The following is an 18,144-nucleotide window of genomic DNA, read 5'->3' as shown; positions in this document are numbered from 1 at the left end:
TGATCTTCTCTTTCCTTGCCACTGTATCATCAGACGTTGATTGGTCTCGTGCTGGATGCAGGGCACGTAAATCCAGGTACTACATACCTCACACGTATTTGTACTTGGTTTCTGATAGGTAGTGTACCTCTTGAACGGTCGCCGGTACTAAATTCGCCGGTACTAAATTCGCCGGTGGAGGTTGTCCCTTATTTGGCGTTTCTTATTACTACACGTAGGCAGGGTAAGTACACCTGATACAAGCCAACCTGCCAGCGAGCCCACCCGCTTTAGGAGCTACATGTAATTGTAAGGTACATACAATACATGCGACACCGATTACCTAAATCTACCGTAGTACACCTACAGTGTCAAGTAATTTCGGTCAATACCTGTGTAAGCTGGTAGACCTAAGGCCTGTAAGGTGGTGTATTAGTGTATGAGACGCTAAACGCATTACGCATCCACGTAGCCAATTAGCAACTCTTTAAAGGGTTAAAGGGGGGAAGGAAGGTAGGGTAGATACCTAGCACCTACAGAAGCAGGGAAGGTGGGAAGGTGGGAAGGTAGGAAAAAAAGAAGAGAGCAATCGAGGAGAGGAACTACGAATTGATGCGAGGCTCCCACCCGTCAAACCGTCAACCGTACCACGTCGCTCCAGCGGTTCAGCAGTTCAGCAGTTTACCTAAACAACCTTGCAATAATTGCGGCGTACCCCAAGCAAGAACCAGAACCAGAACCAGAACCAAAACCAAAACCAAAACCAGGAAACTAGGGGTTCTCGCCCGCTTTTGCCTGCCCCAGGCTTATTTGCCATTTGCCATTTGCCCTTTGCAGGCCATTTGCAGGCCCGGTTCCTCCCACTGTCCACTGTCCGCCGTCCGCTGCCCAAATCTCTGGAAATAGCCCAGCAAAGAACCAATTCTACCCAGGTAGTTATACCTTTTTATGGAGAAGAAGCATCGGCCCTTGAATAAGGCGCTGTCACATCAGCTTGGTCCCCCTTGTACTAGTTATTCAACAATTATACTGTACAATATTGTTGTAGCCGTAGCAATAATAGTACCAAGCGATGTCCACTTCGGCAACTGAACAACAACACCAACACCAACACCAATACCAATACCAACACCAGCATCGTCATCACCACCACCGTCATTCCTCCTCCTCCTCATCATCCCCGAGGTCACACCAGACCCAGCCACAGCCACCTGTGCGCGCCCACTCGGTTCGTTCACGCCCGACAAGCTCTACTGCTGCTTCGACCTCCCAGCACAATTCCGGTCAACCTTTAACTCGTTCTGCCTCGGCCTCCCATCATCACCGCCATCATAGCCGTGAGACCTCGTCTTCCGGTCGTCCTCTCCAAGACATCCTACCGCAGAAAGACTATGAGACTTCTGACGTAGCTGCTACCCATAATCATCAGTCAAAACGAAATTCTAGCAAAGATCGCCCCCCTCTAGTCTCGCGTGGTCACGATTCTAAAGGAGTTCGCCGTCGAAGCAGCAGCACTCGGTCAACCCACGCTCAGAGCGATATGGCAGGCCCAACTGCTGTCGCAAATAATGCCGGCCCTTCTGCTATCCCGCCCGTTATGCAAGCGGCAGTAGATGCCCGGGCTACGAAGCAAAGAACTTCGAGAACATCTATCCCTACCCAGTCTGGAAAATGGATTCTAGGCAAGACCATCGGTGCTGGTAGTATGGGTAAGGTCAAGCTAGCTCGTAAAGAAGATGGGACAGAACAGGTTGGCATCCCTATTTTTCTTTTAATCTTTTAAGCTTTCCAAATCCATTCATCTAACTATGATTACGTAGGTCGCTTGTAAAATTATTCCTCGAGGCTCTACCGAAGATAACCACCACAGTCGAGCTGATAAGGAGAGGGCTGATCAATCGAAAGAAATACGAACCGCGCGTGAAGCAGCCATTGTGACTCTTCTACAGCACCCTCACATCTGCGGTATGCGTGATGTGGTTCGAACCAACTACCATTGGTATATGCTCTTCGAATACGTGAATGGCGGACAGATGCTAGATTATATCATCTCTCACGGAAAGTTAAAGGAGAAGCAAGCAAGGAAGTTCAGCAGGCAAATCGCCAGTGCGCTCGACTACTGCCATCGAAATAGCATAGTACACCGCGACTTGAAGATTGAGAATATCCTTATTAGTAAGACTGGCGACATCAAAATCATTGACTTTGGTCTCAGCAACCTCTTTGCCCCCCGTGGTCACCTTAAAACCTTCTGTGGCAGTCTATACTTCGCCGCTCCCGAACTCCTTCAGGCACGGGCTTACACTGGACCCGAGGTTGACGTCTGGAGCTTTGGTATTGTTTTATACGTGTTGGTGTGTGGTAAAGTCCCCTTCGACGATCAGAGCATGCCAGCTCTCCACGCGAAGATTAAGAAGGGGCTTGTGGATTATCCTAGCTGGCTATCTAATGGCAAGTGATTTAATTTCGGTTAGTTTGTCTTACCTTCTAACATAGATCCAGAATGCCGGCATCTCCTTTCTCGTATGCTTGTCACCGACCCGAGACAACGAGCCACTATGTACGAAGTCATGAACCATCCTTGGATGATCAAAGGTTATGGCGGTCCTCCCGAAAACTACCTCCCCGCTCGGGAGCCCCTGACACTCCCTCTCGAACCAGAAGTCATCAACGCTATGACCGGCTTTAACTTTGGCCCCCCGGACCTGATTAAAGCTCAGCTCACTAAAGTTATTGAATCCGAAGATTATAAACGTGCCGTGACGCTTCTACAGAAGGAAAAGGAAGTGTTACCTGCGCCCAAGGACGTAGAGAAGAAGCGGGGATTCGGATTCGACTTCTACAAGCGACACAACTCCGGGAGCAGCCGCGACAATTTGACGACTCCAAGCTCGGATGCGCTTCAGATCGGCGCCGATCCGCTTAATGCATTCAGCCCTCTAATATCTATATACTACCTAGTAAAAGAGAAACAAGACCGAGACAAAGTAGATGCCGTACCGAAGTCTCATGCGCCAAAGAATGTGGCAGACTCGCCAATGCCAGAAATCATCCCACCTCCTGAGGCTCACACAAATACGGCGACGTATGAAATGGCTGGAGAGAAGACTACTGGGGGAAGATCGAGACCTCGTGCCAGAACTCACGGAGAAGATGATGCTCCGGAAGAACTTAAGAAGGCACCACAGGGCACACTTGCACCTCCAGAGATTCCCACAGATCCGCCGCCGAAGAAGGAGAGCACTGCTGCTGGCATCCTTAGACGGTTCAGCACTAGGCGTCGTAAAGAACCAGAGAGGCTCGATAAAGATCGCTCGCATCCGCCTGTGGTCCAGGTTCATTCGCCAGCCGATGCGCTGGAATCACCACGGAAGAGTTTTAGCATACGTAGGTCCAGACGCGATCGGGACGAGAATAAGCCGACAAGGTTACGGTCTGGGAGCAGCCAGCCACAGCATCGAGATCTGCTCAGCCCGCCTCTTTCTGCTGGCGCTGACTTGTCCGGGAGCAACAAGGGTTTGGGAAGATCGACGAGCGTGAGCTCGGCAGAGTTTAGAAGACGACCATTCGGATCTGCGAACAAAATTAATAAAGAGCCGCCACCAACTAGCGGGTCCGATCAGTCGGCAGCTACCGATAAAGTTCCACCGGAGCCGAAGAGTGCCTTGAACTCCCGAGCTACATCTATGAGGGCAAAGCCGTTAAGCCATGCTCGTCGCGAGAGCATACAAGCGAGGAGATTGCGTAGGGAAGGTGCTCGTGCCGCTGATGTGCCCGAAGAGACGGACCAGGAGCTTGGTGAAGCAAGCGGAAATTCAGCGGAGCGTCTGGACGATTCGGAGCTAGCAAAGCCGGTTTTCCTAAAGGGTCTCTTCAGCGTTTCCACAACATCGACTAAATCAGTGCCCGCTATCCGTACAGACGTTAAGAGGGTGTTAAAACAACTTGGAGTCGACTATACGGAGATTCGTGGTGGCTTTTCTTGTCGCCACGCACCTAGTATCGATCTCAAGAAGGCATCAGACGCACCGGGTAGCCCGGCCCCGACGCCTAATCACCGCCGTAGGTTTAGCTTTGGTATCAGGACGGATAAAGAGCGCGATGAGCTCCGAGAAATGGATCGTGTTCCTCCTACGCCACGGACGCCAGGGAAGGGACCGGCCGATCGAAGCGACTCTACTTCGGAACTCTCCGACCCCGAAAGTATCAACCGGGATGCAACCACCTCGTCAAGGAGAGTACCGGGCGAAACGACGACCCACGTGCACAGCGACCTAGGTGGAAATATGGTTTTAGAATTTGAAATCTTCATTGTGAAGGTTCCCTTGCTTTCGTTGCATGGGATCCAGTTCAAGCGCATGGCAGGAAATACGTGGCAGTTCAAGAACATGGCAGACCATATTCTAAAGGAGTTGCGCCTATGATTCGAAGACGTACCGCAAGTACCTTGCTGAATCGATAATTCTTTGGATTCGCTGGGGGTGGCCGCTGGTGGAAGGTGACGGAAAGAGTCGGATCCCATGAATTCCTCTTATTATAATGCGAGTGTCTTCTATACGCGTCGGTCCCCTGTGAAGCAAGGGCCGTATATTAGTGTTGGAATACATGTTGATTCTCGATTCGTTCCTCGTAAAGAGTGGGTTGGGTTGCTATCGATAGGGGTTCTTCGAGAAGATGTGCTTTGCCTAGAGCTCGTTGTAAGGATATGATGGAATTGGCAGGCTTTGGCGAACGGACTTCACGATGATTGATGTTTTCCTAATAACAAATACAAGTAGTAATGTAGACAGTACATCTTCGGCGACGGGTAGATAAATGGATAGCAGCGGCAGCCGTTTGGGCTGACGTGCGGTGTTTCATCACGTTATTATTATTCGCGATGGACGTAATGTAGTAATATTTCCCTAATCAGTAATTCTCTATGGTATTAAAATCAGGGATAGTCATCTTGTTTTCCCCTCCAACTTGTCCGTTCGTCTTGTACAATGAATTTGTGTATTGTTTGCTTATACTAATAGGTACTTGAGCAAGCCTGACTCCATGGTGTTTTTGTTTCTCTATTAGATTAGGTAGATATCTTACACATATCTTTCAAAGTGCGAAGAGATACTCTCTATCTAAATCTAATTAGCTGTGTTGAGTTTACACTATGTTAGGAGACGTTGTTTGCATGTTGACATCTGAATACCTTCCAGGTATGTAGACATAGTGTAGAATCTTTAGGTGGGGAGTACCGAAAACAACGTTAATAGGTGGGATGATTTGAGGGGAATAGGGGGGAACCTTGACGTCTACACAGTACGTACAGGTGCATTAATCCTTGTGAATCACATATTATGCATCAATACGGTATAGATAGGTATAGATATGATTGAATGCATCAATATCTGCAGTCCGTGTACAAACCCCGCTGCGGCGCAACCCATTGAAGCCAGGGCTGAGAAGGTACGTACCTATGTATATGGTCAATGCTTCTTTATAGATCCCCATTCCGTTCGGCAAATTAAGACGCGGTGCTTCGTCGCTGGGAACAGCGAAGCCCTGCAACTACATACTTCAACTTTCTTCAACTTTGATCGATCCGATAGTTATCCAGATCTGAACCTGCCACTTTTCCCTTACCATACCACCATATCGTCTCTTCGTAGTGCGACACACGCACCCCCCTCACGTCCGGCACTAACCTGCTTGATCTTTTTTTTTTCCCGTGCGGGTACCTAAACCTTGGTCTACTTATCCAAGAAGAGGCTACCTATCAACGCTTGCCCAAGCGTTAGGTACCTAAAAGTCGGGGTTTCCGCAAACTGTAATTCTAAATCTATGTAAGTTCTATACTTGACTTAACAACAACCCAATCAGTTAACCTCATTACGTATACAGCAGTTAAGACGAACTAGGATCTCTACCTCTTAAACACGGGACAAGCGCGATCAACCAATACCAACCCTGGATCCGGCCAAGAGTGCAGATAGCCTGACGAAGCAAGAGTTAAGCAAGGAAGTAATACTCGAGAATTAGCTACGCTATACCCAAAACAATTCGAGCGATCGCAATCATCAATCGCCATCATGATGCCAAACCCGAACCTCTACAGTCACCACCAATACAACCCACACGCCGACCAGTCATGGATGCACCAACAGCAGAACCACCAGCACCAGGCCCAACAGGCTGCAGCCGCCGCCGCCGCAGCTCAGCAGCAGCATTATAATCGATTAGCAGGTGCTCATAATAATGTGTCCACGAATATCGGCGCATCAGTTGGCGGTCATGTCCAGGATAACGGCTTAGAAAACGTATCCGAGGACAATCGCCGTACGTTGAACTTCGTCGCCGACCTGCTTAACGAAAATACGCGCGAGGCAGCTCTCCTCGAACTAAGCAAGAAGCGAGAACAAGTGCCTGAGCTCGCCCTCATATTGTGGCATTCGTTTGGTTCGTAGCTCCCTGTATTAAAACCCGTTCAAGGGCTACCTAATTCTAATACGAATTTACAGGTGTCATGACTTCTCTTATGCAAGAGATTATCTCGGTCTACAACTTACTTAACCCATCGCAACTGACCGCTGCTGCTTCCAACCGGGTATGTAATGCGCTTGCGCTCCTGCAATGTGTAGCATCGCATAATGATACCAGGACCTTGTTCTTGAATGGTACGTTGATCTTCAGGCAAGATAATTATAACACGCTAACAAGATGGAATATAGCCCATATCCCTCTTTTCCTATACCCTTTCCTGAACACTACATCCAAGTCCCGTCCTTTTGAGTATCTCCGTCTAACGTCACTGGGTGTGATTGGAGCCTTAGTTAAGAATGACTCCAGTGAGGTGATTAACTTTCTCCTCACGACCGAGATCATCCCTCTTTGCCTTAGAATCATGGAGACTGGATCTGAACTTAGTAAGACAGTTGCCATTTTCATCGTACAAAAGATCCTACTAGATGATAATGGTCTGAACTATATCTGTGCCACGTATGAGCGTTTCTACGCCGTCGGAACGGTGTTGAGCAACATGGTTGCTCAGCTCGTCGAACAGCAGACCGCTCGCCTCCTTAAGCACGTTGTGCGCTGCTTCCTCCGCCTGAGCGACAACGCCCGCGCTCGCGAGGCTCTCCGTCAGTGCCTCCCGGAACCGCTTCGCGATGCCACCTTCAGCTCAGTCCTCCGTGACGATGCGGCGACCAAACGTTGCCTCGCCCAGCTATTGATTAACCTCTCCGATAATGTCGTGGAGACCAATAGCAGCCATGCGCTATGAAGCGCATTTAGCCTTACCGCAGAGTTGCATTGTTTAACAGATACCCCCTCGCGACAGCCACTTCCAAGTCTTTGAAAGCTTGGGTCTCCTATTATCTATTCATGATTAACGAGAGTATGAGAATCACGTGGAATTATGTTCTTCCTGACGACACGGTACCCGTCCGGAATCTTTCAGAACGATCACGAAATTCTAGTTGGGGTTTATCACTGCTATTCAATATCGGCATCTCGACTTAGGACTATCATTGGAGTTTGCGTGGAGTCAGCCGTCCCACATAGCAGATCAATCCTCTGGAAGCCTACTATACGATATTATCCCGATCTCAAACCATCCACATAGTCTCGAGGGGGTATTACAACCCTTTTCTGACTCTACTATAGCAGTAATATATCCGGCTGTTATTTTGGGACAATTTTGATTTCCATGAACCTGGTCCAGTCTGATTTGAAAGATTTATCTCAGCACACGACTCGGAACCTTTCATTCTCATTACTCATCGGCAGATGTCTAATAATCTGTCGCCAACCATGCGCAGACCGCCGAAAATTGTATTATGCGCCTCCCAGCCCACAATACTATCCCTGGGTAGGCATTCTCTTTCTAGTAACAGATATCCTCTCGCAATGAAGGCTATCGTTTCCACTTCTACTTCTACTTTGGCAATGTACTCATTAAGGGTCAGGGGGTATTCAGAGTTCCATATCGGCTTTCGGCAAGAGTTCTACGTATACACAACACGGAAATCCACGCTATCCCGTCAGGACCCTTTCCGGAAAGCAGCACAACTCACACCGATGACTCGGTTTCTATGTATATGTTTACGCAAGACCGAACAAGCAAAACAACTCTCGGTTCAGTGCGATACGAGTCTTCTTTCGGGTATGACTTGCAAAAAGGCGGGCGCGGCGGTGTTATACGGCGAATAGGGCAATGAAAAGGACTTGGGGGCTTCTTATTGATAGATTCTGTAGAGCTCACGTCTTAGTAGCTAATGAAGTTTGTTAAAAAGTATTGCTTCTTGTACTTTGTACTTGCACTTGTAATTTTAAGCTCCTGGGCTATCTTTCCATTTTCTGAATCTTTGTATCGGAATATTGTTAGTGTCTAATTAGGAGTTCGTCGTCTCTTAGGGGATTGTACATACGTTGTGATATGAAGTTAAGTTTGTGTTGGGAGTTTAAGACTATATTCCTGGTGGAAATATATTAGATTTTCCTGTTGAATCATACTGTTGAAACGGTAAAATATCGACAACGTGTATATAGTGATGATGTTTTAGCTAGTGACACAAGAAGAGAAGTCTTGCCGTAAGTACAGTCTAGAATAAGCGTTAAGTACTTTCTTCTTAGTGATTTTAGACAATAACTACTAGGAGATCGAATAACTTACTTCTTAGAGTTAATTTCTAAATGTAAAAATCATATGTCTACCTCTTATCGTTTAATCTCTTTGTCTTATTAGTAGATATTGATGCTAGGTATCTATCGACTTTCGCACCTAAAAGTTACTACGCTTTAATTAAGGAAACGGGTAAAACTGAGAATAGCGTACCAGATTTTAAAGACCTATAAAAGGTTATAAAAGTTCAAAAATATCTAGAAATAATAAGGGAGAAGCCCTCATGCTTGGAAACACCTTGGATTATTTCTTAATTAAAGCGCGGCACCCTCTGCTCGCGAGGAGGCGAAAGCCAGCATTGATGCTATCTTGGTATTATAAGCTATGATACCTCTCTGGGATCTAACCGCTTTCTAGAATATCTCTGTGCTGTGATAGAGTGGTGCTACAAAAGGGGGGTGATTCAAACATGTACCTCCCAAAGTACCTAGGATATGTAGGTGGCCGGCCGTCATGTTGTTGTTGTACTAGTTGCGGATGGCTAATCAATGCCATTCTGCCAGATTTTTAATACTTTGATATGTTGTAGTGGCGTTTGCGTCTTTTTTTTTTTTTTTGTCAAGAACAATCCATCCCATCGTCACCATATACGTAGAATTCTCCATCATCATCATCATCATCGTCGTTGTTGTCGTCGTCGTCAGTATCAGCAGTACGATGTTCGAAACACCTACTAGGATAATTTTGACGGACCTACCAGAAGCTTTTCGATATCTTTTGGGATTAGACACAGGTGTAAGTATATCACGACCGCTTAAGCTTACCTACCTTCTATCCTAATCGGATATATAGCAAGCTAGCCGAGACAGCCTACACCCGACCGATCTAGAAGTATTTCTACGAGATCATTATCTAACTTCTTTCCCGACATCCCCACCGCCATGTTATAAGTGCGGCAAACTGGCTACTAGGTCTATTACGCGCTGGCATAGGAATGGAAATGCTGGCCGTCCATACTTCGAATGTCTGGGTTGTAAAAAGTTCCTCGTCTTTGCTGATATCTACGGCAACTCCCCTACGAACCTGATCTGCGGTTGCGGGTGGACTACCAAGCAGACGGCAGCAGGGGTTGACTCGAGAATTCCTGGCAGGGTATTCTACAGGTGTAGATACGGTACGTGTGATTATTTCAAATGGTGTATGGATGAGACAGGCAGATACGTTGTAATCGACAAGAGTCTTAAAAGCGTGCTGAGAGACTTGGCCATAATCTGACGATTGCCTGGCGAGCTTACGATTGGCTTCGGATTCAAGGGGACGCTCAGATGAGATGGGTAGAGGGATGGTGCTTGATATGTTCAGCAAATTCTTCTCTTATATGAAGGAAGAACTGGCACGGATTGTTTTTAGTTATGGGAACTTCACACGCTAGCAACACCTCCCTCAGCAGGTACCGAGGCGCCAGCTTGTTATCTTGGTTATAGAAACGCTCATTAGAGATATATCGATATTGTCGGTGGGTAAAGGGAGAGCAAGGAAGAGGGCTAAATTGTCCCAGACTACCTACCTAAGGTAGCTTGAAAATCGAATATTGTCATTGGAATAGTATGTCTTACTGAGTTATATTCTTACCATGTTGTACTATTTATTACCTTTCTTATACCAAGTCAACAAAGGTCATACTATTAAAAAGAGAACATTTTAATATACGACTTAAGTAAAACGTAAAGTTAGGTGTCTAATAGAAATTCTAACAGAATAAGAGATACGTCTTAAATTTTAAGCAGTTGTGTAAATAAACTGCCCCCTTTTTTGCCCCTTGCCGTCTTCTAAAGGGGAGGGGACGAAAAAAATGAAGTATAATACGTACGAACTTGGAAATAACTAACTGCTGGAAATTTAACATATATTACTTTACTAAGTACCTAGGTTATTACTGGCTTATGATTGTATTAAAAGTCTCTTAGCGAACTTGAGCTTTCTTCTCGAAGTCTTTATTATAAGTAGCTGTCAGGATTAACGCCCGTTGAGGTTAATCATATCTCGTCGTTACCTCTCTCGTCATAACCTCATTTTATACTAATAATAACTAGAGGTTACCCCCCGGGCAACACAAAAGCCTAAGGTTTACACCGCACCGTGTTTCTATACTATTTTTATTGCATATTTTCATTTTATATTAGCGACCTACCCCCTATTAAACTGGAGGGCACCCCTACAATAACCCGAATTTATTGCTTTTATACGGCTGGACAATACTCTCAATAGATACCCTCGAGACCTGAGTAATATAGAAGCTTTACATATATGCATATGCAAACCTACTCCTTTTATCTTTTATTGCTTTCTATGAGGCAGGAAAATTATCTGTAAGGTAGCAAGGCATGTATCCCAAATAGGAAATCTTTACTCGCATTCAACACAACATCCTAAGGTAAACCTTAGGCATAATAAAGTATACTTCCTTATAGCCTCATCGCCAACCTCGCTGCTGTCGTTGCTACTGCTACCTCGTCGTAGCCTCTTATCCCATTTTATAGCGTTAATAATAATAAGGTACGTTTACAGCTATCTTGTCGTATTGCGGCCTTGATCTTCCCTACGGCAACCACACAGCTCTCTGGAACGACTGGGGAAGTCCTGCGACTTCCTAAACGTACGTAATCAAGATAACTAATGAGGTCTTATAAGGCCTCGTGAGTCGTAATCGAGATAACTAATAAGGTCCTAGAACGTAACTAAAACGACTAATAAGGCCCTAAAGCCTCGTCGTTACAGCCGCTACCTTACTCGTACGGGCCTGCCTCGCCCTAAACCTTACTCGCTAAATTCGTATCTCTAACGAGGGCGCTTCGCGCCTCTTATAGACTTTTCTAGTCGTAGACAGACCCCTGTAGCCACCCTGACCCACCACACCCTGACAGTAGCCTTTGTTTCTAACCTTGCCACGTTTTATCTCAGGACCTTTTTTTCCTAGAACCAAATCGAATTCTAGGACATTGCCGTAAAGTGTAAAGGGGCTTCGAAGTACCCAAGGGATACGGATGGCAGGCCAATCAGATTGCTTTGTTAGCCGCGGACAGCCACCTGGGGGTAACCAATTAATTTATTATATTAATCTATGCTATGGCCTTAGTTTGTAACTGCTTGATCAAGATAAATCTATCCCAATATTACCAAATTCACGTAGTATCGTTCAGACATATCGGCAAATATGCGTTTAAAGACGCCGGAAGACGTTATGAGATTCCTTTGTAAAGAAGATCCATATGTGAGTGTATATCTTAACCATATAATAGCTTATGATGGCCCCGGTTTGCCCACTTCATGTTCTAATCGGGTGTTGTCCCATCTAGGGCATCATCTTAGACGCCTGTAAGGACGAGTCGATAGACTGGTCTGACCTGCAATGGGTCCAACAAAACTGCAGACCTTCGGCTTCCTACCCGAAGTCGCCAATGCCATGTCGTCACTGCGGCGTAACTGCTTCGACGGCCACGACATCGTATTCAAATACAAACGGCAACGCAGGACGCCCGTATTTCAAATGTCCAACCATGGGCAAGTTCTTAGTGTTCGCCGACGCCCGCGGCAACGACCCGACAAACCCACTCTGCAGATGCGGAGTGTCAAGCAAGCGGACAATGTCAGGATTCTATAATGCCAGAACTCCAGGAAAGCTGTTCTACGTCTGTAGAATCGGCATGTGCGAATTCAATAAGGAATGTCGGGATGCACGAGGAGGACAGGTCGTAGTCGACCCGGAGATTGTAGACTACCTCATATTGCTTGAGATAATCTGATGGCTCTACTTTGGACTGATGATGGCGTTCGGATTTGAGAAGAAGCTGAAACCGGAGGGAAAGGCACATAGAGGGACGGCGTTGGGTATGTTCAGCAAAAAGGTTCTTGCTTTCAGGGGTAGATTGGTATTTCTCTCACGAGTAACGAATTACGAAATGGCGTAGACTGTTTATCATGAAGCAGGAATTTTGCATTGATATCCTTTTCTTTTGGTTATTGATGTTCATAGACTATTATCCTATTGGAGGTTAACCCTTGATATGAGAATCCCATATCGATCATTCAACTATATTATTACTGATAACTACCTACCTAATTAATTCAGCTTTATCGTATATTTGACTCGCCGACAAGCTTTAGTGGCTACCCCTTTCAGCTCTTTGCTATTTTTAGGGAGACAAAGAAAGATAGTATAGTGGAATTGGAAGGCATGGTTCTCCTCAGAGTTGACCTTTATCATAGAGTAGTTCTTGATTTACGAGATGTAAACGGGTGATTGAATAACAGGAAGAAAAAGGGGGTGTGAGGAGATAACTGACTGGTCGGGTGGCTATATTAGCTGTAGATGGCTAACCAACGGGATTAGTTTATCAATACTGTTGTAAGACTCTCGATATTCAAATACGCCATAACGGCGTCGTGTGACACCCACCTGACCAAAAGAATTTTCGTGACTTCCATCGTAAATTACAGAGTCCCCGGGATAACGAAGCTGGTTTCATGCTCCTTGCTCTACCTCATGAGAGTCTTGTCTCGTTCTTGCCATACGCCGATAACCCCATATCGAGAACGTCATCCAGTATGGACACCAAGTATATACGTGTAACTACTGTGGATCAAGCTCGTGAATTATTTCCGGGTATAGATAGACAGGTGAGTGAGTATGGGATAACGGCCTGGCCTACTCTGCCCTAATCAGGTATATACAGGGAACCACGGATTTCCCGGTATCTGCGCCGCTATGCCCTCACTGTGACGAGCTAACTACTCGGGGGGTTACCAAAATCGACAATCGTAATGGAAATGCTGGACGCCCATACTACAAATGTCGAAATTGGAGCGAGTACTTCGTATTCGCTGATGCTCGTGGAAATGACCCTACAAACCGAAGCTGCGATTGTGGAACTCCGAGCAAGCGGTTATTAGTAGGACATGGGAATAAACATTCTAAATATTCACGGGTTGGGCAGGTATTCTACCGCTGCAGATATGGGAAATGTGATTTCTATGAAGATCATCAGACTGAGGAGGGGGAACTCGTCGTAATTGACGATGAGAAACTTATAGTCGAGCTAGCAAGGCTGAATATAGTTTAACAGTTCTCTGATGAGGCGAGAGATGGAGTTCAAAGAAAAGCTGAGCTTAGAGGGAATGGACGGATGAAGGAGTGGTGTTGAATATGTCTATCGAAGGCTTTTACTTCCAAGGATCGTGTGGGTTTCTCTTATGAGGAACTAAGCGGTACAGATTGTCTATTGAGATGTTGGAACTACCCACCAAAGTTATTCGCTTTAGCAGTTGGCAAGTTACTACTTTGTTATATTGTACAGGAAACTGCTTGTTAGGTACACGATGATGGTCTTAATAAAGAGGATATAAGGGAGCCAGTGAAACTGTCCCTCATTAGGCATCGAAAGATCATGCTGTATACTTATCAATCTACATCAAAGCCCCTCCCCACGACAAAACCTTCCTCACATCGTCCTTGGCAGCATCGCGGTATGTACTTCAGAACCCGTTTCCACCCGTACGATGTCTACCACCGGAACCATGAAACCCATCCCACAGCCATACATACATACATACAGACGAGCGTAGTATATATAAAGTAATAGCCCATTTTAGGCAATGCGGCACATGCTCACATCCCCAATACCACCATGCGTTGGTACATACATAGTCGCCGTAAGGCTCTGGGCATTGTATCACGATACGCGGCTCCACGAACCTCTCGTTTCAGAAAAGTCCGGGGTTCACTTCACTGCAGAGCCAACAGCAGATCCGGATCCGCTTCCGGGCTGGACTACGTGCGTGCTGCCGTACTCCATTACGTTAGGTAGTAATGCTAGATTTCGGAGATATGACTCTTTACCAGGTAGGTAAGTTAGGTTGGTGGTTGATTTCTTTTGGCCTTTAGAGAATAATATTGGGAAGAATTGGAGGAAGAGAGAAGAGAGAAGAGAAAATAGAGGTTGGGTTTGACTTGTTTTTGGTATTCTTCGTATGCTATGGTATCGTAGCTATGTAGATGGCGCACTATAATTACAGAGTAGCCTCCATATTCGCTCTAGTAATACATTTTTCGCTCCAATGAGAATCGTTAACCTGTCCCGCGCGCTCCTCATAACTTGATAATTAATCCTCCGACTCGGTCTCGTCTTCGCCGTCGTCTCTGGATTTCTTTTTGGCAGCATTTTCCCGTCTCCTCGGTTCCATGTCCCGTGGACGACGGGTCGTTCTGCCTAGGTAAATTTGAAAACAGCCTTCTTACCGCGCTTTATTTCGCTCTCCTATGCTCAGTCCAACCAAAACGCTGCGTATGTAGATGATGCTAATACTGGTGCATGCGGTAAGGACTGTGTTTAAGGACTGCGTTGTAAAATTACTCTCCATGTACGGAAACACCTCGTGAGAATTTGACAAGGGAGAGGCCCTTCATACAACAACTTCCGACGTCCTAGTTTCCTGCCGTACCCCATCACCCTATTATTATTTCCTACCCTCTCGATGACTCACTTTATGCCATTCCGTTCAAGTAGCGCAGCTTAAGTAGTATAATAATACTACTATTACTACCATGGTATCGTGGCTTCATGTTTTCGTTTCCCCGGGTCTTCTCGCGGCCCTCGTGGTTGCTCTCTAAGCGAAGGCACCGACAATAGACATGCCGATAGCTATTTCAAGTTAGCTAAGAATAACCGGAGCGGGCTGTATGACAACTTACCTCCTAAGATGACGAACATGAAAGCAATCTTCTTGTCCTTCATCGTCAACACCTTGCTGGATTCCTCGGAGAGGAAGTCTTCAGCGAGCAGGTCAACCAGAGCAGCGTAGATCAAAAGACCAGAAGAGCTGCAGTATGTTAGCGTTAAAATCTTGGTAGACTGGAATAAAAGGCTAGATACGTACATAGAGTTGAAGACACCGACGATAATTAAGCCGAAGGCGCTGTTAGGGTCGTAGGTGTTACGCGCGGCCAAACCTATGGCCTGTCCGATGGGGGCGGTCGTTCCGAAAGCGAACACTAATAGCCAGGGTCGGATACTACCCTTTGGGTACGGAACGGCGGCGATACGCGAACCGAGACCAAGACCTTCGAACATTTGGTGGAAAAGGATAGCAATCAGGAGAACGACGAAGCCCTCGATGGTGATAGAAACAGTCATTCCGACGAAGACGGAGTGGAAAAGGATACCGCCCTCGAGTAGTGTAATGTTCATGGACATCCTCTTGTAGACCATGGGATCAATCGGCTGGCCCTCCTCGTCAAACATGCTCTTCTCGCTGACTACTACTTCCTGCTTGGGCTCCGACTGTACAGGCATGTTTCCACCAGATGCCTTGATCATGTTGACGAGCTCGAGACGCTGGCGGACATATTGCTCGTAGAAAACGACGAACCACGGAGGCATCTCGGATCGGGGAAGGTCCAGGTCGTTCTCAGGGTATGAGTATTGGTTTTGGTCGTACATCTCCTTGGCCATCCTCTTCTCGTATTCCATGTCTTCGGACTCAAAGCCCACCATAGTCGCATCCGATGGCTGCGCACGGTGTTGAGGCTGAGGAACAACAACTGGGGCGGGTGCGTGGTGCTCGAAGCCCGCGGCGCCGCCGTGGGAATGTCCGCCCATCTTGTTGTTCATCCACATCTCAATAACAAACAGAATAAAGAGAGAAGCCATCATGATAACACCAGGAAGCGGGGGGTACTGATCGGTAAAGAGATCCGGAAGGCATGGGTCTGAAAGACTGAACCAGGCTGTAGGGAGAAGCTGAGATACAGGTTAGATGGAAATACAAAGGAGATATCCCCCCGGGCACGACATACATGGACAAAAGCAGTTGCTATTAGGACACCCGTTCCGAAATGTTTGCAGGCGAAGAACACCTTTTCCGGTACCTTCAACCAGCTGATCTTCTTCGCGGCTACGGGAAAGCCAGCCCCTAAAAATTACTCGTCAATATTGCGCCATGGGTTATGAACATTTGAAGTATTGCATACCGAAGACTGATGCAGCCAGGACAAGAACTAAGAAACTGTTAGCTTGATTATGATTTGGATTACTTCGGTTTCAGCACTTACAGAGTCCAACCGTGTGTAGAGCAAGATCGTACTCTCCGGACTCCTTACCACCGCCACAAGCGGGCTTTGCGTTTCCCATATCTTGCGACATGATGTTCAAATACCCAAATTACCTACTTAACCAAAAAGAGTACACAAAAAGCGAAAGGCTGAAGTCGAAAATCCGGCGACTGGAAACCCCCGTTCAAGAGAAAGTACAAAAAAAGGATGATATGAAGCCGTCCGGCGACTCCTGGGTTGTAGAATAGAAACAACAGACGAGAGGCTTCAATCCTCACGCCAAGAGAAGAGAATGTAAATAGAAGAAAAAAAGAGAATGTGAAAGAGAACGAAGACCCCTAACACTCGACCAGGACACAGACACAGAAGAATATGAATATGAATATGGACTAAAAGTCTTGGAAGATCCGGCTGGGGCCTTTTCCTTTAATATGCATTACTATGACAAGACTTCGCCTGGCGATCTCGGCTAAGGGCGAGACGAAGATCCATGGTCCTCGATGCTGAAATTGCATGTATCTGCACAGTCATGGATTCAGGATAGAAACTCTCGACTATTCTTGTCGTTTGTCTTCCCGCTCGTACACACGTACATAGTACGACAACAGTCAACTCCTTGAATCCCTTCCTCGAGAGCAGCAAACCTTGTCTTAGTCCAGTTCATTATCTGCATCGGATAAGAGATCGGCTTGGTCAATGCTGCCAGGGCTGTTTCACAGCAGTTTTTTGCATCGTGCAGAAGCCCCCATAATAGTGCAATCTTTACCGTAGCGGGTATCTAGACGTTGAAGATCATGCCTGTGCTCGTGAGAGCTTGGCATGAGCCTCACCCCGGAGCTCCACCTATAACTTCAGTGAAGTTCCATCTCATTACTTGATAAATTACATACTGCTACGCTCTTATGGCGACTATATACGTCGCTCTATTACTGTTAGCCTCATCTGGATACACAAAAAAAAAAAAAACAATCAAGCTTTACGATTAAGGCCAAGATGACGCCGAAAATAATGTGAACAATGGAGGTTGTGGGATTGAAACGAGGCCCACTACTTACCCTAGGAGATTTACTTTGATATATCAGTAGGTTACGTTCATAGTAAGCTTCCTGGCCACATACATACATACATACGAGAGCCAGCCTTCCCGATCAACTCCACAGTATGCGGAAGAGGCGCGGCTGTTATGACTTCGACGAGTCGGGGGGTTTTGTTTGATAGTCGACGTTACCATGTTAGGAATACATAAGGCTCTTGGAGTCGTAGATGTATGGGGGAAACAATTAAGGCTCTTGGCAGTATCAATAATTGTGGGTTTACTTTAATGCGGCCTGCGTAGTTATCGTGTTATCATGTTAAGCTGGAAGGTTGAATGCTGCCTAAAACAGTATTGTATGCGGCTTGGCAGACGAGAGTCCGGGGTAAGATGGCTGATCTCCCGGCTATGTTGTTTGGTGGA

At 46.4% G+C, this 18,144-nt stretch overlaps 4 protein-coding genes across 4 annotated transcripts; 3 read left to right on the top strand and 1 right to left on the bottom strand.

Moving 5' to 3' along the window:
- Positions 1-1,519: 1,519 nt before the first annotated feature.
- F5Y00DRAFT_251776 (Pkinase-domain-containing protein) lies at positions 1,520-4,403 on the top strand (the record flags this gene model as incomplete). The annotated part of the gene is made up of 3 exons (XM_048009857.1): positions 1,520-1,729; positions 1,800-2,430; positions 2,482-4,403. The coding sequence occupies 3 exons, from the start codon at positions 1,520-1,522 to the stop codon at positions 4,401-4,403; spliced, it is 2,763 nt and encodes a 920-aa protein (XP_047867037.1).
- A 1,500-nt stretch (positions 4,404-5,903) lies between these two features.
- Positions 5,904-7,453, top strand: F5Y00DRAFT_14721 (cell differentiation protein rcd1). The gene is made up of 3 exons (XM_048004456.1): positions 5,904-6,414; positions 6,477-6,632; positions 6,687-7,453. The coding sequence occupies exons 1-3, from the start codon at positions 6,048-6,050 to the stop codon at positions 7,238-7,240; spliced, it is 1,077 nt and encodes a 358-aa protein (XP_047867036.1). The 5' UTR covers positions 5,904-6,047; the 3' UTR covers positions 7,241-7,453.
- A 4,342-nt stretch (positions 7,454-11,795) lies between these two features.
- Positions 11,796-12,384, top strand: F5Y00DRAFT_259646 (uncharacterized protein; the record flags this gene model as incomplete). The annotated part of the gene is made up of 2 exons (XM_048010912.1): positions 11,796-11,852; positions 11,938-12,384. The coding sequence occupies 2 exons, from the start codon at positions 11,796-11,798 to the stop codon at positions 12,382-12,384; spliced, it is 504 nt and encodes a 167-aa protein (XP_047867035.1).
- A 2,637-nt stretch (positions 12,385-15,021) lies between these two features.
- On the bottom strand, positions 15,022-17,512 carry F5Y00DRAFT_14669 (Zinc/iron permease). Its single transcript, XM_048004449.1, has 6 exons — positions 16,689-17,512; positions 16,608-16,634; positions 16,434-16,549; positions 15,515-16,377; positions 15,330-15,457; positions 15,022-15,279 (listed from the first exon to the last, which is right to left on the bottom strand). The coding sequence occupies exons 1-6, from the start codon at positions 16,777-16,779 to the stop codon at positions 15,245-15,247; spliced, it is 1,260 nt and encodes a 419-aa protein (XP_047867034.1). The 5' UTR covers positions 16,780-17,512; the 3' UTR covers positions 15,022-15,244.
- Between the last annotated feature and the right edge of the window lie 632 nt (positions 17,513-18,144).

The sequence above is a fragment of the Daldinia vernicosa genome (genome assembly GCF_022497035.1).
Source record: "Daldinia vernicosa strain CBS 139.73 unplaced genomic scaffold F5Y00scaffold_11, whole genome shotgun sequence".
NCBI lineage: Eukaryota > Fungi > Ascomycota > Sordariomycetes > Xylariales > Hypoxylaceae > Daldinia > Daldinia vernicosa.
This window is presented reverse-complemented; position numbering and strand designations above follow the sequence as displayed.

Coding starts and splice junctions, on each gene's coding strand:
- F5Y00DRAFT_14721 (XM_048004456.1), top strand. CDS start 6,048: ATGATGCCAAACCCGAACCTCTACAGTCACCACCAATACAACCCACAC. Junction 6,415..6,476: donor CATATTGTGGCATTCGTTTG/GTTCGTAGCTCC, acceptor ACGAATTTACAG/GTGTCATGACTTCTCTTATG. Junction 6,633..6,686: donor CAGGACCTTGTTCTTGAATG/GTACGTTGATCT, acceptor GATGGAATATAG/CCCATATCCCTCTTTTCCTA.
- F5Y00DRAFT_14669 (XM_048004449.1), bottom strand. CDS start 16,779: ATGTCGCAAGATATGGGAAACGCAAAGCCCGCTTGTGGCGGTGGTAAG. Junction 16,378..16,433: donor TAGCAACTGCTTTTGTCCAT/GTATGTCGTGCC, acceptor CCTGTATCTCAG/CTTCTCCCTACAGCCTGGTT. Junction 15,458..15,514: donor GTCGGTGTCTTCAACTCTAT/GTACGTATCTAG, acceptor AACATACTGCAG/CTCTTCTGGTCTTTTGATCT.